Source organism: Necator americanus, chromosome IV, assembly GCF_031761385.1.
Source record: "Necator americanus strain Aroian chromosome IV, whole genome shotgun sequence".
Lineage (NCBI taxonomy): Eukaryota > Metazoa > Nematoda > Chromadorea > Rhabditida > Ancylostomatidae > Necator > Necator americanus.
In genome coordinates this window covers 6663269-6686073 of record NC_087374.1, presented here as the reverse complement: position 1 = coordinate 6686073, position 22805 = coordinate 6663269, and the positions used below count along the sequence as shown (strand labels likewise).

General features: G+C 38.8%; 3 protein-coding genes across 4 annotated transcripts; 2 read left to right on the top strand and 1 right to left on the bottom strand.

Moving 5' to 3' along the window:
* Positions 1-92: 92 nt before the first annotated feature.
* RB195_000533 (uncharacterized protein) lies at positions 93-7443 on the top strand (the record flags this gene model as incomplete). 2 transcript variants are annotated; one of them, XM_064196932.1, is made up of 9 exons in its annotated part: positions 93-163; positions 3791-3900; positions 4813-4936; positions 5017-5122; positions 5197-5356; positions 6383-6516; positions 6577-6682; positions 7207-7266; positions 7361-7443. In XM_064196932.1, the coding sequence occupies 9 exons, from the start codon at positions 93-95 to the stop codon at positions 7441-7443; spliced, it is 954 nt and encodes a 317-aa protein (XP_064052813.1). The 2 variants fall into 2 exon arrangements, with proteins under 2 accessions (XP_064052813.1, XP_064052814.1); XM_064196933.1 differs by lacking the exon at positions 93-163 and adding an exon at positions 3604-3721 and having other exon boundaries at positions 3799-3900.
* Positions 7444-10101: 2658 nt separating this feature from the next.
* RB195_000532 (uncharacterized protein) lies at positions 10102-16722 on the top strand (the record flags this gene model as incomplete). Its single annotated transcript, XM_013436081.2, has 9 exons — positions 10102-10160; positions 11224-11344; positions 13916-14021; positions 14086-14185; positions 14236-14303; positions 14387-14452; positions 15065-15203; positions 16498-16566; positions 16644-16722. 9 exons carry the CDS (start codon positions 10102-10104, stop codon positions 16720-16722), a joined length of 807 nt encoding a protein of 268 aa, XP_013291535.2.
* A 1379-nt stretch (positions 16723-18101) lies between these two features.
* Positions 18102-22778, bottom strand: RB195_000531 (uncharacterized protein; the record flags this gene model as incomplete). Its single annotated transcript, XM_064196931.1, has 7 exons — positions 18102-18261; positions 18629-18678; positions 19431-19560; positions 20583-20658; positions 21895-21969; positions 22543-22604; positions 22720-22778. 7 exons carry the CDS (start codon positions 22776-22778, stop codon positions 18102-18104), a joined length of 612 nt encoding a protein of 203 aa, XP_064052812.1.
* Positions 22779-22805: the final 27 nt, after the last annotated feature.

Genomic DNA, 22805 nt, shown 5'->3' with positions numbered 1-22805 from the left:
GTGACTCTTGCTCTGTTTTTTTATGCAGCAGAAAAAAGAAATGAGAAATTGGCAAAATATATGTCTTAGTTCTCGATTTTTTTCTGCATAAAATGTTGACAGAAACAAAAAAGGTGATTGTTTTCCTCTTGTTCCTTTCACTAAGGTACGAGAAATTTAACGAGTGAGTAAGGAGATCAACACAACAGGTTGAAGCTAGTGCTCTTATCATACAAAGAGCAGGACAAAGGACCGCGATGAACATTGCTTTGCCAAAGTACCGTAAGATCCATCTCTTTTTTCCCGGATACCCCGAGCCTGCATGGCCTAGCCTCGTCCCCCTGCCCGACTCGCACTTCGACGGCCTCGGAGATGCTCCCCTGCATTAAGACACTGTCCGCTTCCCAAGTGGTATAATTAAATGCTGTGACACGAGTCCGATCACGTAGTGGTTTATCCTAAATACATCAATACAAATGGCACTATGGCGATAACGTAACGTTGCTAAATAACGTTATTTTCGCCAATATACGAATACATATAGGCGGAACACAATAAACTTTCGTATTTTGTGTTCCGCCTGTATGTATTCGTATATTGACGGACAAGTTAAGATAAATTAAACTGTACATGGCTCATGGCGTGGTTGCGGATAGTAGTTTGGAGGATCACCTCCCGTGAAAAGCAGCTAGTCATGCATAATGAGGTTCGGTTATGGTAGAAGGGGCACACGAGTTAATCTGAGTTCGTCGCACCCGCTTCTATAGGACGGCGGGAGCGACGGCTCCACCGGCGCCAGATACCTGTAGAAGCGGGTGCGACGGGTCCGCCGGCGCCAGATACCTATAGAAGCGGGTGCGATGGGTCCACCGGCGTCAGGTTGGTGCGCCGGTACCAGGTACTTATAGAAGCGGGTGCGACGGATACACCGGCGTCAGGTTGATGCGCCGGCGCCAGATACCTATAGAAGGGGGTGTGACGGGTCCGCCGGCGTCAGATACCTATAGACGGGTTGTGACGGGTCCACCGGCGTCAGATTGGTGCGCCGGTGCCAGATAGCTTTAAAATGGTCTGTGACGCCTGATGGGTCCCGCGGCGTCGAAACAGTGCGCAATAACTTTGTGTTCGTGTCGCAAAAGTCAAACACTTGCAGTCGTTTCATAGCCACTGAGCGCGTTTCTTTCAACTTTATGACTTTATGATTCCCCCGCGTGTCTATTTTCTTCGTCGTTCACGTCAAATTGGCAGCATGTCTTCATCAGAAAGTGGAAAATGCATGCAGACGGCTGCTTGAATATTAGCGAACAGTTTACATGATCTGACGTAAACGTTATCTTCATCAGTAGGGTGATGTTTACAGGAGGAAAACCCAAATTTCGAGTAATACTTTCAAATTGTGCCTACATTATGTTAGTAGCGGCAGATTGTTTGAAGCTGAAGTTGGTATATTCTCCAAGTGTGGAGGTGACGCGTTTAGAAAAAAAGACTATGAAATCTTTCGTCCTTATTTATAATTGTAATATGAAGAAAGATTGTTAGAGATACACAGGTCTTATTTCACAGAAAACGGCACTAATATTATTTCTGTTGATTAGTAAAGCGAGCGAAACAAACACCACAGAAAGTCTGAATTCCGGCTTTAGCCGGACGTTCAGACTGGTGTAAATATAATGGTTATTAATGAGAACAAAGAAATTTTTCACAGTCTATCTACAACAACTTCCGTTTGCTATTATAAAGCTTAGCGACATATCCGCAAGTGCAACTCCATAGATACTATACGTACCGTCATTAAAAAAACATTTTTGTACAAAAACACTTTGAAACTACCTCAATTCGAATACTCCACTTATTCCAGGGGCGATTTTCTTTCTTTTGATGAGTCAGGTAGATGTTAGGAACAGTGACTTGCAAATGCGTTATAACCAATGACCGTGACCATCACTGAGTTTGCTTTATATAAAGTTAAAAATGTAACCTGATCCACACATATAGTTCTAAAGCCATTAAAGTAAAGAGGAAGAAGAAAATTTTATCAACAGTTCCGCTGCCAAGAAGGACTTTCGAATGAACATTGACCATACAAGGGCTTCAAGGGAGAAGGGAATTTTAGATCCCAAACAATTGTTCTGACAACAGATTTTCCAAATTATCTTTAATAGTTAAACAAATTGAAATACAAAGCCATAGCAAAGCCTTTGTACGGAAATAAGATTGCGAAAAAAAAGTTTCAAAAAACCAAACATCAAGTTCTCAGAGATTTTATTATAGTTCTAACAGTAACGAAAGCAAAGAAACTTTTGGAACAATATCACGTGAATTATTCAAAATTCTTTCGACAAACTCCTAATGAATGACTACTGCAAAAATAGCGAAAAAAAGCAAAAATATCTTAGTGCCAGTGACGAATAATGCCTAGAAGGCTGACGCAAGCGATTGATCGATATTGATGATATCTTGATCTTTTCTACTGGAGATCATATATTCAAAAAGTGCCGGAACTGATGGGTGCTACTGGAATAATTTCCATAGTATCCATAGTATAATCACACTACGATATGAATATATTGGCATTACTCAATGCAACCGTATACCCCGATGGAAGCAGAACGTCAAAGGTAGCCTTCCTAGAAGTTTTCATCATCACATCATTGAATGCAAATTCAACTTCAATACACATGAATTTACTGTTCCGTCTGTTTTTTCTTCTTCAATTTTTCCTCACCTGTACGGGGAGGGACGGACCGTTTGTGGCAAGGAGCTTCGTATCGGCAGAATACTGTCATCGCTATCCCTTATTGATAGGATCAGGTCACGGCAACAATGTTAAGCTTGGCGCAGTTGCGCAAGTGCTTGCGCTCAAAACGGCACGGCTGAACAGGCATTTGCGATCGGGAAGGCTCTTTGCTTGCTGCAATCGGATTCCAGAGATGAGAAAGGTCCTACCCCGGTCACAATCTCAAGCTTCACCGCGGCACCTTGACAGCGGTCGATTACAGGAATTCACTAGACTTCATATGGTTTTGACCCGACTATATACACACCTTCAATGTATACCCTATTATTTTTTTTAGTAGATTTTCTCTCGGTTTCATAAGATTGGTTTGTTATTGCACATTTTTTCTATAATGTTTTATGATGCTTGTTGCGAGCCTTGTTGTGGCCGCAAAAGAGTTGAAGTGTAGTCTCCAGAGCTCTGGACCAAAGATGTACTCTACAACTTCGCGCGAACTTCGAACACGGAAAGGCTCTCTCTTGGAACCTAATTTTTCTTGGAAAAGAGCGTAGAAACTCATTCTGTGGTTTGATTGTTCACCATTTTGTGAACAATTAAATAAATAGTTATGATTGACTCCATGCATTATGATGATCGATGACGATACCTGTCGAAACCTTTGGCGAACCGCAACAAATCCTCATCACCGTTTTCCGATGCTTCGAATAAGTGCTGAATGCATTGAAAGGGAGAACAATTCTAACAAAGACAACGATCACAGGAGTCTTGTGATTGAATATGAGAAATGAATCATTTCCATCCGTAACAATGACGCTGCTGACATTTAAAGTTCAGTGAAATGTTAGGATGTTCCTCAATCAACTCAGAACCAACTGACGTCTACCTCCATGAGGCCTTCCACTTCCTTAGTTATCCTACTTTTTGTCAATTTATCAGCGATTGCAAGAAAACTGACCACTGAAGAGAACATTCAAAATAGTTTGAAGTGCGGCGTTCATTTTCTTGGTGGGTTCTTTTTCTTAAATTTATTAGATCTTTAAATATCTTTAAATATCTGCCCTCCTATATTTTAAGCGCTTTAGGAAATGAGAATCCCTCGGAAAAGCGACTTAGTAAAAAATCTTACGGAGGCAGGAAATTAATGAAGAACGAATATCCTTGGACCGCTCTGCTAGTTTTTCGAGGCGAGTTCTCATTACGACAAGTATAAAAGCTCTGCAAAAAAATGGGGATTTCAAAACAGTATTCTCAAGGAGCGTTTCACGCCTGAATTCAAGTTCAAAAAAAAAACTTCTGGAGCACAGCACTGGCCTTTCTTTTAACCGTCCTTCTATGAATAAATTCATTAGGAGATGACGTTGTAGTAACTACCCACGTTAACAGCCTATCTAAGCATGTATCTGCATTATGAGCAATATTTGTGATGCAATTTTTGAAACAGCTTCCATTTCTTTACTGTCGAAGATGCGTAGATCTAGCGAGAACGGTACCAGAAGTTTGGGAAATGATGGTTTACTTAATTTCTGAACGAACACAACAGTTCCTAATGCTATTGCTATCAAAGTTGTTCAAAAGCACTACGCACATCGTTTTGACCAGACTATGCACTATGACGGTACTTAGTGACTTGGTGCTGTTGCGTAAACGACTGTGCTCGAAATAGCGCGGAGAAGCTGGGGTTGCTGTAGAAATGGGACCCTTATTAGTCACCCCCAATCACCTTTGCAACAGACGATGGGCCGTACTGATCGCACTTTCCGTGCAATCGCCTACTGCACTGGGCTTCATATCTTTTTTGCCCAGCTCTAGCACCGTCTACGAGCACATTCACTATAAGATAGAAGGATAGAATGTCTGGCGTGAATCAATCCGCTCGGAATGCGCCACTGCCGCTTTAATTTCAATTCAGAATCGTTTGTTGTTTTTGTTTTTGTTTATAAACGCGAAGACGGCATGTAAATGACCGCTGAGGGTCTGCCGATGTGCCACTGTTTTTAATACGCTCAGATAAGTCAGGCACCAATTTACCAAAACTGGAGGGATGAAAGGATTGATCAGGCTATGGCGTTGTCCAACCATCTACTGGGCATGTTTAGACCCAATTGGCCTGTGTAGTGGTGTACAGATTTCTCCACGCCACATCCTAACCGCTGCTCACTGTGCGCTGACAGTTGACCCAATTAATGTCCACGAACAGTGTAGCTTGAACAAATCCCACAGGTACGTTCAGTTGTATCAGACATTGGAGTAACATTTACAGGGCCATCCATCTTTCGCAAACAATTTAGATCTCTTTTCAGTGTTGTCGTCGCTATTAGAAACCCCGAGGAGGTATTAGTCTTTGTTGGTGGGAATAAAACTGACTGTTTCTCTCAAATACACATGGTGCCTTACGAACCTTCTAAGGTAAACTCACTCTAACTGCAACCCTCAGATATTCCAAGAAGAACGAAATTAACTAATCTACTTTTCTACTTCAGATAACTGTGCACAATTTCGAACCTTGCGCAGCAGTGAATGATCTGGCACTTATAGAACTTAGTCAAAATATTTCGGAAACCGATGCGACTCCGATTTGTGTGCCCAGCGAGGATCTTCCTTTATCCGAAGTGCTCTACGTAGCTGGATCAGGTGTTGATCGTATGTTTTAACAATTCTTAACCATTACTTAGTGTTCGTTGCATATTTGAAAAGACCCTTTGTGAGGGTGAGAACATTTCTTGCCTCTTTTTTATCTTGCGTAAACCATGTTTGTATTAAAAATATTAACACGATATTAAGTTTTGTTAGAGCGTCCTTTTTTTCGTGATTCCTGCGCCTACTATGGCCAGAAGGGCTCTGCGGTTTTCGATAAAAAGTATTTTTACCATCATCACTCCCTTCCAGTCCCTCCCTGTTAACCGTAAGTTCTGATTTGATGACTTTCGGTTGTCTCTCCGGGTAGTTTTGTTATTGACGACACCAACAACAACTTAATTGTGGTCTTCGACATGGGATTTCTCCGTACAGATTGCTTAGGCTTCTGCGCTCTTGCCACTAACCAAAATCAAAAACTAACTAACACTGATAGTAACTTCCACCCTTTCAAATGGTCCCTTTCTCACCAGTCGGATTAATTCTCATCGATTAACCTCAAGACAGACATTGAGTTCGTAGGGAAGGCAGTGAAACCCTAAGTCCTTCATCCACCGCAATTAAGAAAGGGAGAACATCATCATGCGGACTAGCACAAGGACAACGGTTTATGGATTCGTGTATTCCCCATGCGTACATCCGTTAGCCCGTCACTTCGCTAGATTGTGTCCAGGCATTGTATTCTGCCCTACTTAACCCCATGCATATGATATACAATGTATGTGCATTTTGCAGTATTATTTTAGAGTTTTGTTACCGTTATTTTGCACCAAGAATATTCCAAAAATTTGAATGTTTAACTTAAAGAGGGCGCACATGAGGTGCAAAGAACCTCAAGACCCTAGAGATGTAAGAGTCAACAAATGACACTTTCTGTGCCGCAAATCTAAAACGGATCAGTGGATCTAGATTCTACTGGCCACTGACATCTGTGCTGTTTCCTCAGCAAATCTAGAAAATGAAATTATCGGGGGTTGTCAAATCCTACTCCATGTATATTTCATACTCCATATTTCTCTTCGTAACATTCAGCTTCAATTCCCTCGACTTTCACCAAGCCATCCACCGATCTTTGCCGGCAACAAGTAGTAGCGCAAAGACTCCACTCTCTGGATGAAGTTCAGCATAAAATTGCAACAGTTACTTTTGCGAAATCTGCATGTAGTGTGAGTTCAGTTAGTCTCTTTTTGTATTTCTGATTTAAAAGATAGAAGATCTTGATTTAGGGTGACAGTGGTGGCCCAGTGTTCCAAGTGGACGAAGATGGCAAGCACACACTAGTGGGAATCGCTAGCTCCGTCGCTCGACTGTGTGACAAACATCTTTTCAAAAGTACATTTATTGTGTTCATACAAGTTTGGCTGTTTTCTGAATGTTGATTGTTGTTCGAAATGTAAACCTGACTGACGGAGGAGGAAGTACTGTATTCCTAACTCCTCAGAATCACACATTTCAATTTTTTTGAACAGTGGGAGCTAATCATTCCTTTTTAGTCACCGTTAGTAAGTAGCTCGGAAGACCTAACAACTAGTGGTCGAAAGGAGACCATCATGAAAGCCATTTTTTCCAGCGTTTTTTCACTTATCCGTAAAGGTCTTCTCCAATATCTTGACCTGAAACCTCTTATTGTTAATAGAAATGCGACTTCTAAGCACAAGTGAAGTAAAGAAATTGAACAATTAATAATAATAAATTGGAATAAATTAATACAAAAGGGAACTATGAATAAAATCCAGCCATTATGCGGACCACATCGTTACCAGTCAAACGATGATGATGAAAATCATTTGACATCTGAGTTCTTTTGGGATCTCCTTGATTTAACGAAGGAAGGAGTTAAGAGTACACATTTTCAGATATGAGGGTTTCCAGCACTGACGTACGTGCGTACCTGGATTGGATCTGCAAATACTCAGGTTGGAAAATTTTTTGTTCAATTTCATTATCAGTGTAAATATGATATGTAGGTTTGAGGTGAAAGTGATCTATAATTTTAATGTTCTTTTCCAGGTGTTTGTCCAATTGAGGAGGAAAGACATTGTCATGCTAAGACAGAGAAAGCGCAGATGAACAATGATCCCTATCATTATTAGACATCCACAGCAACTCCTGCTCTGTTTTTTATGCAGCAGAAAAACAAAATGTTATGATTTTGAAATTGTCGAGATCCGTGGCTTAGTTTTCGTTTCGTGCATAAACCTTATACGAACGTTGAAGAATGTGATAAGTTGCCCATGCTCTCCTCAGTAATTTAAGAGAAACGTAATGACAATGACAATGTGCAAGATAGTCAGCATAGTAGGTTTCAAGCAGTATACCACGAATCTGGTGTGGTACGGTTTTCATTCGGAGTATTCGTATACGAAGTCGTAGATTATGGAGACGGGAGTGGTTCATGGAAAAAAGAGTGAACGTTAGAAAACCGCCTGCACATGAACGTGGTCTTTCAAGATAAAGAAAAAGTTCTGGTCCACGCGGAAATATTTATATGTATTATACATATAAGCAGCAGTACAAAAGTGCTGTCATAAAACTTCACCTCTGCTACACTCTTCACACCGATGGAGTCCAGAGTGGGATTTATGAGAATTTAGAATGTAAGGTTTTTCTTTCGAGACTTTCCGTTTCCATGCTCACTTTCAAATAATAAAACTTGGTTTAGTGGGAGGATCCTTATCAGGAAGTTGCTAGCGATAGTCCTACTTCGATCCTAATCGTTGCGCTCCTCGAGCGCACCCGCATACTCAAGTGCACCTAACTATGTACAGGTGGTTTCGACTCAACGATTACATAGTTCCCGGCGTCTTAAGGTGTGGCGGATGTGCGATTTTCGAATTTAAGTGGTCTGAGAAAAAACGAAAAGATGATCATGATTATGTTCTGAATTTGTTAGGATAAAATAAGTGTTTAAAGGCAGCACACAACAAATCTGAAGTGGTGTAGATTTCAGGTGAAGTATCCGTACACGGAGTCGTAGATTGTGGAGACGGGGATAGTTTCGCTCATCTCTCCTTGAATCACTGGAAGCAGTCGACCCCTGTATGCTGTTTTGTGTGATGCCTTCTATTGCAGCGCGCCACCGTTGCACGCGTAGCGTCCCTTACTGCTTATCGGGACAATCCGAATTGATTTTCGACGAATAGCAGGGCGGAGGCGTCGCAAAGGGTGGAGCGTTGTCCGCGCCTAATCCCAAAAACGTCACTTCGATGGAAGGCAACGCAAACGTTAACTTGATTTTAGATGGTTTCGATGTAATGGTTGAAATTGCAAATTTTCATTCATTTATCAGCGTGTTCAAATCAAAATGTGAAATGACTGACTCATAATCAGAAAAAATGGAGCGAATGAATGTATGATAAAATCAAGTGAAGGCTGAGCGCTGAAGGAGTGTAAAACTGCTGCGAAATGCAATTTTACATTGTTTGTTACTTCTTTAATGCGAAAAGATGCGCATGTACATTCTAACAAATCCAATACATAACAAGCGGGCGCGTGTAAAGAGGGTCCCGCCGAATTTTCGAGCATGCCCCGATCATGTCTCTTCGGATCAGTTAGCGACGGTACATTACTTAAAGAGATTCACCTTCGTTGCTGCCTGAATAGCTGATTCTGCTTATCTGCCGCTGATCATACGCCGCATTACCGGCTAGAATATAATTCATTAGCTACTAAACTATTTTGGAAAATCAGACATGTCCACTGGGATTTTATGATGTAATGTGAATTTGTACTCGCACCACAGGCAAGAGAAATCCTCACGTGGAAAAAAAAATGAGATAAGGATGTATCTAACAGCTTCAAATTACCTACATGAAAATTTTCGTCAAAAACGGAACATTCCAGCTCTCAAAAGTAACGGGAATGAGGATTATCGTTATCCTGTAAGTCCCAAGCTTTTTTTTGTAACCTAATTTTTTTCGGACAGAAGGACCTTCTGTATCTCCGACCTCTTTGAACAAAGAAAGGAAAACAGGAAGAAAAAGAGTTCAACTTTGATAGGATTTCTAGACTTCCTGTAGGTAATATCCAGACAAAACTCACTCCCTTTCTACTACTAGAACACCACACAAAATGGCATGTACTTTTAACTACATTGTTCTTTAACTTATTCGTTAATTTCGACTGTTCACACCACTCTTCTTTACAGATTTCCTTGTAACTGCGCATTTTTTTGCGTCTCTATGGGCAGAAGAACATCTAAGAAGGTTGTCTGCGTCTCCACAAACGACTGGAGCGTGACCTCGTCGAGGTAGGCTCGCGTACCCCCCGGCATATCAACCGGACACGTAATGTCTCGGAGGCATTCGCGGAGAATCCACCGGGATCTTCTTTACCGTCCCCCAACACAAACTGACTTATTTTCAAGATCGATTATGACTAAAGAAATTTATGATGGGATATTTTTGTTTGTTTGTTTTTTTTAGATTTTTTTTTGTTTGCTTTCTCCACAGTGAAAGGTCTCCATTGAAAATGCAAACAACAATCATTTTGTCAGAAAAACTAACACAAATGGTGTTGTTGTACGCGGAGAACAAAATTAACGGTTCGAGAAAGAGCCAGACAACTGATAAGAAGAAGTTTTTTTCGGTGGTTGGAGTCTAGCAGAGTTGTGCTCTCTTTGTTGTGTTTAGCAATCGAATCAACGGTAAACACGTATTCGATTCGCAAACAGCTGACCGTTACGAATGAATTCTGCTGCGAAAACGCTGTTATCGTTAGATGAATGATAAGAAGCTGGACCACTTGTGACAATGGAACGAGCGTATGGCTGGCTCTACGACAGTTGTAATGGCAACGAATTAATCATTAAGTAAGTGCAGTTTTTTAATTCTAAATTATTATAATTTAAATCTAAATCACGACTATAGTACAGCTTCTATTAATTACAAATATTGATTTAATATGTTGAGTAGTAGGTCATGAGCGTTTTTTATGTGAAAAGTTAGGGAAAAATAGGACGTATTTCTGAAACATTATTCATAATTGGAAAGAATTTCTCACTCTATAAACAGCTGTTCTGACGTTTCCATTTCATTTATTCTAATTTTCTTCAAATAGTTAAAGTAGACTGTCAATTATGTGAAATAGAGCATTTTCGACACATTTTTTGTGTCGAAAATGCTCTATTTCACATAATTTTTTGAATATTTTATCCAGACGATAAGGTCGCTGAAGTTGAAATTGGTGTTGTACATGGAGAAGGACAAATGCTTAAAAACACTGTTCGTTGTTTGTTTTTACGCTTCCAAATTTAGAATAATTTTTGCCTCGAAAACGGATCAGACAGCGGTCTACACGATTGTTGTTGATCGTGCGAAAATTCATTTCTTTTCTGCTTTTTTATTCGAAACAACAAATTACTGCAAATTAGGCAACATTGGACTCTCCACAGCTGTTTTTACCGTAGTCCACAACCACTTCCTTCCACTACTCAATAGTTTTTCTGTGTCGTTTGCCTTTCTTGATGCTTTCTTGTTTCCCTTTCTTTTCATGTTTCTCCAAGCATTCTTTTATCTCTTTTTTTTCTGAATTTTTCATGCCTAATTTGATGTACAGCTCATATCTTACAAGGTTCAGTAGCCTTATCACCTCGATCAATCGCAAAAAAAACTGAAGGTATCGAAAAGCTCCGTCTTGTCAACTTAACACTCCACTTTAATGATCTGAAAGAACAAGATCAATAAAAATTAAACGATCAAAGCAGTATTTTTAAACAGAGTGAACAGTCCTCCGTGGAATTGTTCATAAAATTTTAGAATTGTTTTTATTTGCTTGTGCATTTCTTATTCTGGAAAAAAAACACGCTCACGATCTATTTCTCATTCTAGTGCAATATGACATATAAATTATAAGTTTGCATCAAATGATTTCAGTGTTGTTGCTGGGAATATAATTCTATCCACGTTTTTCTACATCTTCAACTCGATATTCGTGCTCGTTGACGTTTTCGAACCTTCCTGGAGCAGAGCATTTAAAGTGCAACAGGATAAAAAGGTTATTATTTTTTCTTCTCTTACTTATGAACAGCTACAATACCACGAGGAAGTGATGACCCTTTAGTAATCATATTTCTGAGTAAGTGAACAATTAAATGGAAAATTGTTAACTCAAATGCGGCAAAACGCTCAGAAAACTACCAAAAGTAGTAAATCGGTTTTACTCTATGATAAATTGGCAGAAATCATAGAACATCGAGCAGAAGACGAGTTTCAATTGCTATGAAAAAATGCGATAAAAAGGATAAAAAGATAAAGTCGCTGGTGTATCAATCCACTTTGGATGCGTTTAACTGGAATTCGTAATCGTTGAGGTTTTGGAACGCGTGTTGGCCTATACAATAACTTGCGGGGGCCAGCCGATGATCAAGTCAGTATTTTTATCCCCCCAGACAAGTCTGGTACCAATTTATCGACCCCGGAGGGATGAAAGGCTTGGTTTGCACTAGTGCGGTTTCGAACCCTCGACAGTGTGGCTACAACGGATCTCTGACCGACTGCGAATTGAAGTGAACATGATGGCGCAACCCAATCGGAATGACTAACGCTAAACTCTTTATCCTTCATCATTTAACTTTTTTTTTGGGTCAGCTGTGAACCTTGCGTAGGCGATTTCTGTCCTCGGAACCCTAAACGAATGTAAAACAATGTAATATAGCAGCATAACATTTTGCGACCACTCACACAATTTGTTGAAATATCAACACACCCCAGCTATAAACATGTGAAATAATAGTTGTTTTTGGTGGTCAGACAAATCAACGGATTTTTGCCAATCTCCATTCGAAAGAGGTAATGAATCGAAAAAATTCGAAACTTCTCAAGGATTGATGTTTGACACATCAACTTCTCAGAACTCTGCAATTAATTGTTCCAGAACTGTTTTTTATTCTTTGTAGAATTAATACAGATAGAATCTTTTCATATGCACTTTTTCGACTCTCCTTATCAGCGCTCTGAATTTCTTGACTGCATCCTATATTTGACAATTTCATAGAGGTTCTTCTAATGTAGTGTGTAGTGTAGCGGCTGTAGTGTAGCGGTTAGAGGTTCGGCTGCCTGCACGATCGGTCGGAAGGTCGAACCCGCCTAGTGCTCACCAAGCCTTTCATCCCTCCGAGGTCGATAAATTAATTGGTACCAGACTTGTCATCCTTAGCGGAAACTAACTAAATTGATGCCAGAAACTTTAAATTTTATCTTAGCTTTTCTAATGTGTAAAAAAAGTAAATTTCTAGGGAATGGAGAGAAACTTTGTTTTGAGCTCAGGCTGAGGCTCCGAGCGAGGATAATCAACAGTTACAATAAAGTTTACACTCAAATGCACTGATCGTCCTTTTGTTTCTTTGTTTTGGGATTTTCCCGTGGATTTTTGGTGTATGAGTACGTAAGTATTTGTGAGAATTGTTTACCAATGGCACTGACGTCACAAGTCCGCGAAGTGGTTACATGAAGAAGGAGGAAAGAAGTGAGGAAAACTGAGAACCATTGTATCTAGTCTACATAGACGCCTTCCAAAGCGCTCTAACTCAATATTTACCTCAGTATACTCGACCAAAGGTCATGAATAACTACGAATAAATCTCGGCACTTCTTTCTGGAAAAAAAAACTGTCATAATTTCTTATGACAGTTTTTTCCAGAAAGAAGTGCCGAAGTGCTCTTATGGCAAATAAGCGGCAGAAACGTAATGTAGCGGTTAATGGCCTTTAGTCAGAATTTTTAAGAATATAAAGAGTTTTTTTTTCAAAAGAAACTGCAATCAATACCGAATATCTTACCATTAGGCCATACGCAAAAAAAAAGAAGAAAAAAAGAAGAAGGTAAGAGAAGAAAGAGAAGGAAGAGAAAAATATGAGAAAAGGGGCAATAATGTATAAAAAAAAGAATTTGAAAAAGAATGAGAAAAAATAGAGAAAAAAGGGGACGGATCTTACAAAAAGGGAATCCGTTGATGTCTCAATGCACATCTAGTTGACCTAAAGATATAAACAACTTAAGTATGAGATCCAATAAAGATTATCCTCTCCTGTATAATAGTTGAGTGAGAGCTCTTCAATTCATGTTGCGTGGAGAACAAAATGAAAAGGTTGCGATAAGGTGTCAGCTTGCTTCCATTTTTCACTATATTTTTTAGAGACTTACTTATTTTAATTAATTTTGTTTGTCTTAGCATTAGCTTATTTTGATTTTTTTTTCAAACCTGTCAAGATCGGACTCACTCTCTTTTTCGACATGGATTTTTGAGGTTGTGATTTTCCGTAAACTTCATCTCCAGCGTTGTTGTTTGCTAGTGCTGTTCGAAAGTTAGTTATAACTAAACTGTTTTATACTGTAGGAAGATAATTCTCAACTATTAATAAAGGCGTGCAGTGAAACCACGCATTTCTTACAGTTTTTTCTTTCTCTTGAGATGTATGTACTTCACCCCATTATCGATAGCTGTCACAAAATTTTATTAGTTCGATTAGTGTAGTGTTACATTCCCATCTCTGAGTTATTCAAAGGTTTTTCCGGAGTTCATTTTATTCGTTGGAAAAAATGTAAGCCACTTTACCGTATACTTTCAGCCATCACCCTCAAAATATGTTGAGGCGATCAAACTCATCCTTTTTAATCAGGTGGTTGCCGGAACCATCACCATTGCTGCATTTCACTATCCGATGAAGTTGACAGGTTATCCTCTTTCTAAAGATTATTCAATAGGAGAGGTTTTAAAAAAAATTAAATTCCCTTTTAGGAGTATCATTTGGTAAGGAGTTACCCGGGATAACCAATGTTTTGCCTCAAGTCTTGTTCTGTATTCTCGTAGAAGAAATTGGTTTCTACTATTCACACAGGTAGAAAATGGAAAGGAAAGGCGAATGAAAGCATAATTCAAAACATTTAGACTTTTCCATCATCCAAAGATTTATAAAAATATCCATAAAATTCATCACGAGTGGACCACACCTGTTTGTAAGTATTACACATCGATCTTAAATTCTATTTTATATTCTATTTTATACAACTTTTTTTTTTGGTAATTTCTACTATTTCAGCCATAACAAGCATTTACTGCCACCCTATTGAGCATGCTCTATCAAACTTAACTCCTGTGCTGTTAGGTAGGTCGTTTTTTCCTTGACAGATACAGAACTTATTCCTGGTAGCTACAAAATTCGTATTCTCCGTCGAGGAAGTTCCACGTCGCCATTTTTGAACACGTCTCACGCCGACTGCGCACATAGTTTGGGCCGAGTGTGTTCAGCGGCTGAAAGTGATGCGCGTTTGAGCGCTACGGGACAGAGTGAAGGCGAAATAAGCGTAGAAAAAAGAAAAAACAAATTGAATGTAGTCTAAAGAAGAAGACACATACTTGATTTGAGCAAAATTGCCACGAAAGGAATTATAATTATGACAATTATATGACATTATATGACAATTATAATTAATTATGACAGTAATTATGAAGGAAGCACCAGAACTACAAATACACGTGATCCTAGAACAACCACAATCTTCCGTATCGTCTGGCAGTGTGTCTTTCAGGAGTTTAAAACTAAAACTAATTAATTAAAACTAAACTAAAAATTCCTAGTAATGTTATATAAGTACTATTGAACTACAAGAGGGCAAATGAATCCATGGGGCCACACATGATTCAGCTGTACTTATGAAACGAACTTAGAGAACCATAATTACATTTATTTATTTATTATCTTATTTGTTTATTGCAGGTCCAACACTTTGCGGTGCACATGTGACAACACTTTGGATTTGGGCATGTATTGCTGTTATGTCCACTACGTTTTCACATTCTGGATATCACTTCCCATTTCAACCATCTCCAGAAGCTCATGACTACCATCACAAAGTGTAGGCATCAAAATATTATTTAATCCATCCATGAATACAATAACAGATTATGAAAATCCCCGAAAAATGTTTTTTCTTGTCCTTGAGCACCATCGAGAAATCTGTTGTTGGCGCTCAGGCGTCATTTCCATCCGGTTCAGGATTACTCCACCGCTCACGAAATATTTTCAGTTATTCTTAGAACCCAAGCGCCGACCGGGTAAGATCGTGAAATCGGTGACCTTCGCAGGCACGAGGTGGTCACACTTCCACTTTTGACGTTGTGGAATGCTGACCGAGAAAGATTGCTTTTTCTAGGTGTTTCTATGCTTTCCCACAGATTTCAAAAATAAACGTGTGAGAAAGAGTTGCGGTTATTTTTTCATGGATTTCTTTCTGACCGGGACCTTCGAGAAAATGGAAGACAGCAATAACTAATTCTTGGAAGTCTATGGCTGTTGAATATTTCACTGCAGAATTGAAGTTCCAGTCCTACTTCTAGTGAACTTACAAACACTATTTGTAATTCTTACAAACTTCATCTGCATAAATCCACAAAAAAGAAGATTCTTCGCATTCTTATTGCTACGAATTCGAAAGGCAGATGGAGCGCAGTCGGTAAGAGGATCCGCTGTGATTGTATGATCGATCGATTGTTCAAAACCGCTCCAGTGGAAATCAAACAACTCTTTCTTTCGGGAGTCGATAAATTGGTACCAAACTTGTCTGGGAGGAAAAATACTCGCTTGACACATTAGTGAGTCTTTAGTTAGAAAATCATAAACCTCAAGCGATTCTGAATTGAAGTCGAGCACGAAGCTTAGGCGCATCCCAAGCGTAGGCGCATCCCAAGATGATTGATTTGTCCTGCCGGACACTCTTTCCTTTATCCTTTACGAATTTGAAGGAAAAAATAATGTAAAAATGTAACGTAATGAAGTAGTTGGATGAAGTATAGTCGCCGTCGAGCACGTTTTCTTCGCTTAAACGAGAGAGAGAGATCGGTACACTCCCTCTCTGCACCTACCGATAGATGGGGCAGTCATCGATTGATTGATGGCGGTGGTTAATTTCTTGGAGCCCTTTTCTTTTTGTTCTTTTCTCGATAGTCTCTTGTTCATTTTCGAGTAGTGGTAAGTGATTGGCACTAGTTCACACTCGTTGTAAAATTCTCTTCCGTTGGCATTGGCAGAATCGCATCCGCATTATCGATTTTTGTCGCATCGATTGACGGGTGCAGAGTGTACCTGCTTCAATCGAGGGCGTAACGTATGAGTCCAACATAATATATTCAATTTAACACTCCTTCTTACAGATTTAATGAATGTTTCGGTGTTCTTGGGATCCTGGACCATCTCCACGGTACTGCAACGAATTTCGAAAAGTCAGTATACAGCTGGATAGCTACTAAATGCAACCGTTTCCCAGGTCGTTAGGTCATAGTTATCATTTTTATTACAGTTCGGTCTACTACAAGCGGCACAGAACATACTTTTCTTTGAAACCTATCAAAGAAATCTATCAAGAAAAAGAGAGTTAGCTAAACGGTGACGTTTAAACCATGTGTAAAAATCTTCTATTGAATTGATACAAATAAATCTTTTTACCTGCTTTATTTGAACAAATACACTGATTTTATATTATAACACAAATATGGGTTAGTGACAAATAGCGTTTGTAAGTTGATAAATACAAATTTGATAGCATTTGTTGCAATTCTGAGTTTTCGAGACGTTTTAAAACTGAGAACAAAAAAATTTAACGCAGTCTATACGAGTAATTTCTAAAGGCTCTGTGTCACGAAATTAACGATGTGTTGGGAACTTCCTACGAACAAATGCGGGTAGGAGTATAGGTTCGTGAGTAAGTGCATGATCACGCTGAATTTCCGCTAGTAATCCAGAAAAAAGTCTTGGTGAAACGGTTTTGGTTACTCTCGTGTTCCCTACTATACAACTTATTACGCGATAAGACGCAGACAATTCCACTCCACCGCAATCCACCTGATACAACTCGAATGAGCCACAGAAGCTGCTCCACCTGCAGAATCGCTGACTTCTTGCTGTTCACTAGTTCGTGATAAGCTGCATCGTTTTAGGATACGGGAGCTACCACGAGTGTATCACATTCTTCTTCCTTAATAGTTAGGAGTTATTGAGCGTGTTCACACTTACAGTCTCGGACTACACCGCAATTCTTACGTATGCGCTAAGAGATGCCAACATCGTGGATTTCGTGACACTTTTTTAAAGCCAGCGTATCACGAAATTGTCCCGGTACGGAAACCCCAGGAAAACCGTACAGTCCGTCTTGTAGAGTGCGAAAACGACCGTGGCCCCGCTCGATTCCCCCTCCAGAAATCCTTTCTCGTATAAAAAAAACGACAGGTGAACAACAAAAACGCTTTGGTTCGTGCGAGGCACGTAAGAACCCGTATGTATGTACACGTTCCAGTCACCTCCCCAGCCTATTCATTAGTTTTACTTGAATGGGCCACTGAGGAGACCTCATTGTTCCTCGACCACTCACTCTTGGACGCGGCAGCACAAGGGGGTGCGTTGCAACTGTTTCGTAGGAAAGAACCACGTATTCCAGTACTTTTTCAAACGAGGATTAGGCTAATATGAGCGGAGCCACGTTCCTTAACGTAATCTACAACGCGAGCTCTTCGTTTTCTCTGCTGTTTTCGTGCCACTCGTTTCCTCCTGTCAATTTCGTGATACGCTCCCTTCAAATAAATTTATTAGAAATCTCTGAACAAATATCCCTTGCATACAAATAAATGAGATCCCATCAACAAATAGATATAGAGTGACAATGACAACGAGAAAATAGCAAATATTAATAAAATAATAGGAGTTAATAAAGCTGGATTTGCGATAAAATCGTTACTATATATGTCCTAGAAAAATCAATGCGTCATGACTCCGGTTGAAGTCTATAGTATTGATCGGTGTCAGGATTATAGTAACAATCGAAATCAGGATCATATATCAATCCATTCAAGCGATCATCATGCGATTCCCGTGACGATGATGACTTCATCTTCTCATGACGGTAACCAGCCACGCGAAATTCCCTTAAAATCATATACAATTATAGTTAAAGAAGCGTTATATCACAAAATCTTGTCTGGATGCAACCACTAAAGTAGAGACATTAGAGCAGAACATGATTCAGGTAGGACTCAATAGAAGTTGCATAACTTACAAGAAAGTAACGAAGTAAAGTACCTCTTTATTTTAGACATTTTCCGACGAGTTTTTTTTTACTAATAGCAAAGTTCCGAACATTGGTATTTTCTATTTTAATCTATTTCTTTCTTTTCTATTTTTCTATTCTTCCATTAAAGTATCATTTGATCTATATTACAGGTGCAGTACTTTAGCTTTTATTTAATTTACCTTGCCTTTTTTGTTCTACTACAACAACCGAAAACAACATACATATCACAAACACCACTTCCACGAGCACCGGCTGATCTCGCACGAGATTTCTAAAACACAGAAATTTCAATAATTCTCGTTAGGAGAGTAGATTAATGATGAAATTGGAAAAACAAAATCGTCTCTAACCATTTCTTTTGTGATTATTATGAGAACAGCGTTTTTTCCGATTTTCGTAACACTTCCAAATCAACTCCCAACTTTCTTCTAAATCCAATTCTCGAGAAATCATAAAGCGATAGAGGGATCATGTTGTTTTTCTCGCCAGAAAAACGGAAAGGATTTCAAAAACTTTGCGAAGTATTGCAATACAACAAAACTACATATAATGGGCGAATAGGCAAAAAATTATGTAGTACGAGTTCACCGTCTGTTATCAGCATCAAAAAATCAGTACAGATCAGTTGATCAGTAGTATCACTGTATCTCCTATCATTAATTTTGATTATTACAAAATTTTTGCTTTTCTGTTCTGAGCTCTATGAATAAGTATTTGAACACGTCTCCTTCCATGTTTTTCTTAGAGAGTTAAATATATGTACTGATTTTGTTCCATACTTATTATCTTATTTTTACATAGTTCTTTTTTTTCATATTTCATATTTTTTCCTACATAGTTCTTTCTTTTAATATTTAATTTCTAAGCTGGTTTAACACTCGTCCATGACGTTTCTGTCACGTCCAGAGGCTTTAAAATTTTAGAAAGAAAACGTTTCTGAGCGGAGCTTCTAGGAACCAAGAATTCTGATCGAACTTTTTCTTGCTTTTGACCTGATTAGATAAATACAATGATAAGTTTCACCTTCAAATAAACATCATAATTCTTCCAGAGGTCCCTTTCAGCGGAAATTTGCTCATTATCCGAACAGTCTTCGTATTCATGTTCTTGCAATCGTGCAAGTCTTTTAGGCATCGTATCGCGGTCACTTTGGCTGAAAATATTTAATCCACTTAAATGTTACAACATTCTATCTCTCATTTTCAATTATTTTGAAAAAGAATTATTAATTTATTATTATTAAATTAAAAAATTAATTATTATTGAATTAAATTAAAAAGAAATTATTTTAATACAAGCTACTATTTTTTTTTTGCATTCACACACAAAATTTTATTTACGATTTGGAAAACTTATGAAAAAAAGCGAAACATTAACGAGATATGTGCTTGAGATTTGTACTAACAGCAAGGTATTGACGCAGTATTTAAAAAAAAAAAACAATAAAAAAATTCAACTGTGAAGCAAATGAAAAAGGATGAGGAAAAAAAGGAGGATGACAGGCTCTTATCCAGTTAATCATTCAGTAATTTGATTGGGAAGTAAACAGCATAAAAATAAATAAATAATCCTTACCAAAGCGTTCACAAAATCGCCACTTCGATTCCCACATATCTGTGCATCGTTTTCAAATCGTCATGATATATTTGTAATTAATTTAATCAATAAAACCTACAGTAGACTTTTCATGCCTCTTTTTGTTTATTGCTCAAAAATTTTTTTGCCTTCATGGATTAAAGGCAGCATGTCACGAAACTAACGTGGTGGAGGAATCTACGGGAAAAGCTGAAGATGAGGTTGTAGACTGCGGAAGCCGGAGTGGTTCCACCTCATCGCCTTCTACGCCATTTTTTACGACGATTAGGAAGAGATGAGCGGATTCCCTCATCATGTCAGATTCGTGGTATGCTGGCTAATTTAATTTGTTCCTCCTTTTCAACTAGTCTCCATAATCTTTAAATCACGAAATTGAACAAACAATTGATCTACTTCCGGATATCTCGTATCATATGTATAGTGGCATACATAAGACGTTAGACGTGACGTTTAACCAACATCCAGAAGTTCGAAAAAATAAAAAAGTGAAGAAAATAAATGAACTAGTAAATGAACAAATACGCGGGCAACGAATAACGTCTGCGATTTGTTTACCAAGTACCACGTGAACATGCGTACCTGGAACAAGCGATACTCCTTAGCATACTCAGCTCATCGTCATCATATACTGGGACACGATGTTGTTGACTTGATCCTGTACGAATCAGTTATTATGGATGGAAAGAGAGATAAGAAACGAACACAATTACTTATTGACAATAGTTATACATATCTAAATATCAATAAGTAGATGTCCCTGAATATCAATTCCTACTTTGAATGGATCCTGTTGTCTTTGATGGAAATGCGGCTTTTGCAAATGCTACTAATTCCATTCTGTTCTTCACGGAAACAAACAGTTTCTCACACAGTTAAGACAGGATTAAAGGCATCATTCCACGAATCTGAGGTGGTACGGATTTCAGGTGGATTATTCTTATAAGCGATAGTAAATTATGGAGAGGTGGGTGATTCCGTCCATTTCTTCCTAATTGCCGTAAAAAACGGCCCGGAAGATACGATTCAAGCGTTCTGGCGCAGTATTTTCTACAAGAAGTGCGACTGGAGCGCGCCAGCCTTGTGCATCTTCCGGGCCGTTTTTTACGGCAATTAGCAAGAAATGGACGGAATCACCTCACTTTCCGTAGTCTTCCATCCCGTTTACGAATACTCCACCTGAAATCTGCTCCACCTCAGATTCCTGGAGTGATGCCTTTAAGATAGGATTAATAGATGGATCATTTGCTGGTGTTCTCGCCTTAAATGAATGTGTTTTATTAGCAAACTTTTATCATTCTGATTCCTACCACGTTGTGGTATTCTTTCTCATGAATACATCAGAAAAGGCGGACGTAGATATGATTCAGAGAGTCTAGAAATTCCGAATAAAAGACGACAACTCATACTTTTCAAGTTATTATTCTGTTCGTCGTCGCTGTAATGGCAATGCTACAGTATTCTTCTGTAAGCATTAAAAACTCTTCGTGAAAAGAGTAAGCGGTTTTGGAGCTGTATTCCTAAGTACCTAAATATGCACATCGCGACTTGGGAAACAGCTTTTCCTTTTCAAGATTCTAGGAACTTCTTCTATCAAATTTAATGTTCCATATTTCATGTCATATTTTTTCTCCCTTCTTCTTTTTCTTCTTTTATTCTGATCGTCTATTCCATTCTTTGATGTTCTATTTAGACACAACAAAGTTCGTAATGGACGATTAGAAGCCTCAATATTTTCGCTTTTTCGCAAAGTTAAACTTGCGTTGCGGTGAGCTTCACCCAACTATGTATAGAAGTAAGTTAATTTCCCCTCCTCCTCTATTTAAACATTAAATCTTCTTCAGTTCGGTAAATGAAGAAAGAGGATTTTCAAGGTATGCAGAGAAAATGTTACCTGAATGACCAGCTCCGAAAGAAAAACGCTTTTCTTGCGGATTCCTATCAGTCGCCTTCACTTCCGCTTTTGATCCTGAAAAAAGACAAACACTTTTCACATCAAACAAAGCGTTTTCAACAAATCGGACAGTGAATTGTTCCATTTGAGAATTTTCGTTGAAAACTGAGATGAAAGCGTCATGAGCTGTTTTTAAAAGGTTTAAAAACTGAGAAGAGTGGTTCCACGTATATAGCTACCACTTTTTAATACGCGCGATCGATGGAGCGCCAGTCTGTAATTTTTACTGGCTTTGTTAATGTACTTAATCAGGATTCAGACAAACGAATGTTCCAGAATCCCCATTAAATTCTGCAGCTCTTCTCAGGAAGATTCAAACAGGAGAGAGGGATCAAAAGTTCGTGCTACAAAAACATAAGAGAAATTAGCATTTTTTCTTCACAATTTTCAACATTCTTGATCTGTATGCTAGTCAAAGAAACATTCTATTTTTCATAGTAGAAGCTGTGAGGTAAAAAGTGAACCCTGAGTAATGACACTCTGCTAGTCGCAGGGACGGTAACCACATTACGAAATTTGATCAAGAAAGAACGAAGGAATCAGGAAAAGTTAATGTCTTATTGAACACTTTGCTAAGGATGTTCTCACCGGTGTTCGATCGAAGAGCCGTGCAATTTGTGGAAGAAGGATTGTCTTCAGTAGGTGTGTTCCTTAAAAAAAACATGAAAAAATATTTCGTAAAACGTGCAGAAAGCTTGCGGAGTCATTTAATATGCGTATTCACTTGTTTCCCTTCAGGAATTCGTACTTCAAAGATACGCTCACCTGAATCGATCCTTTCGTGAAACAGGTGCGGAGCTACTTAGTCGACTTTTCTTAGGCATCCACGTTCCGTTAAGCCTCTTTTCGAC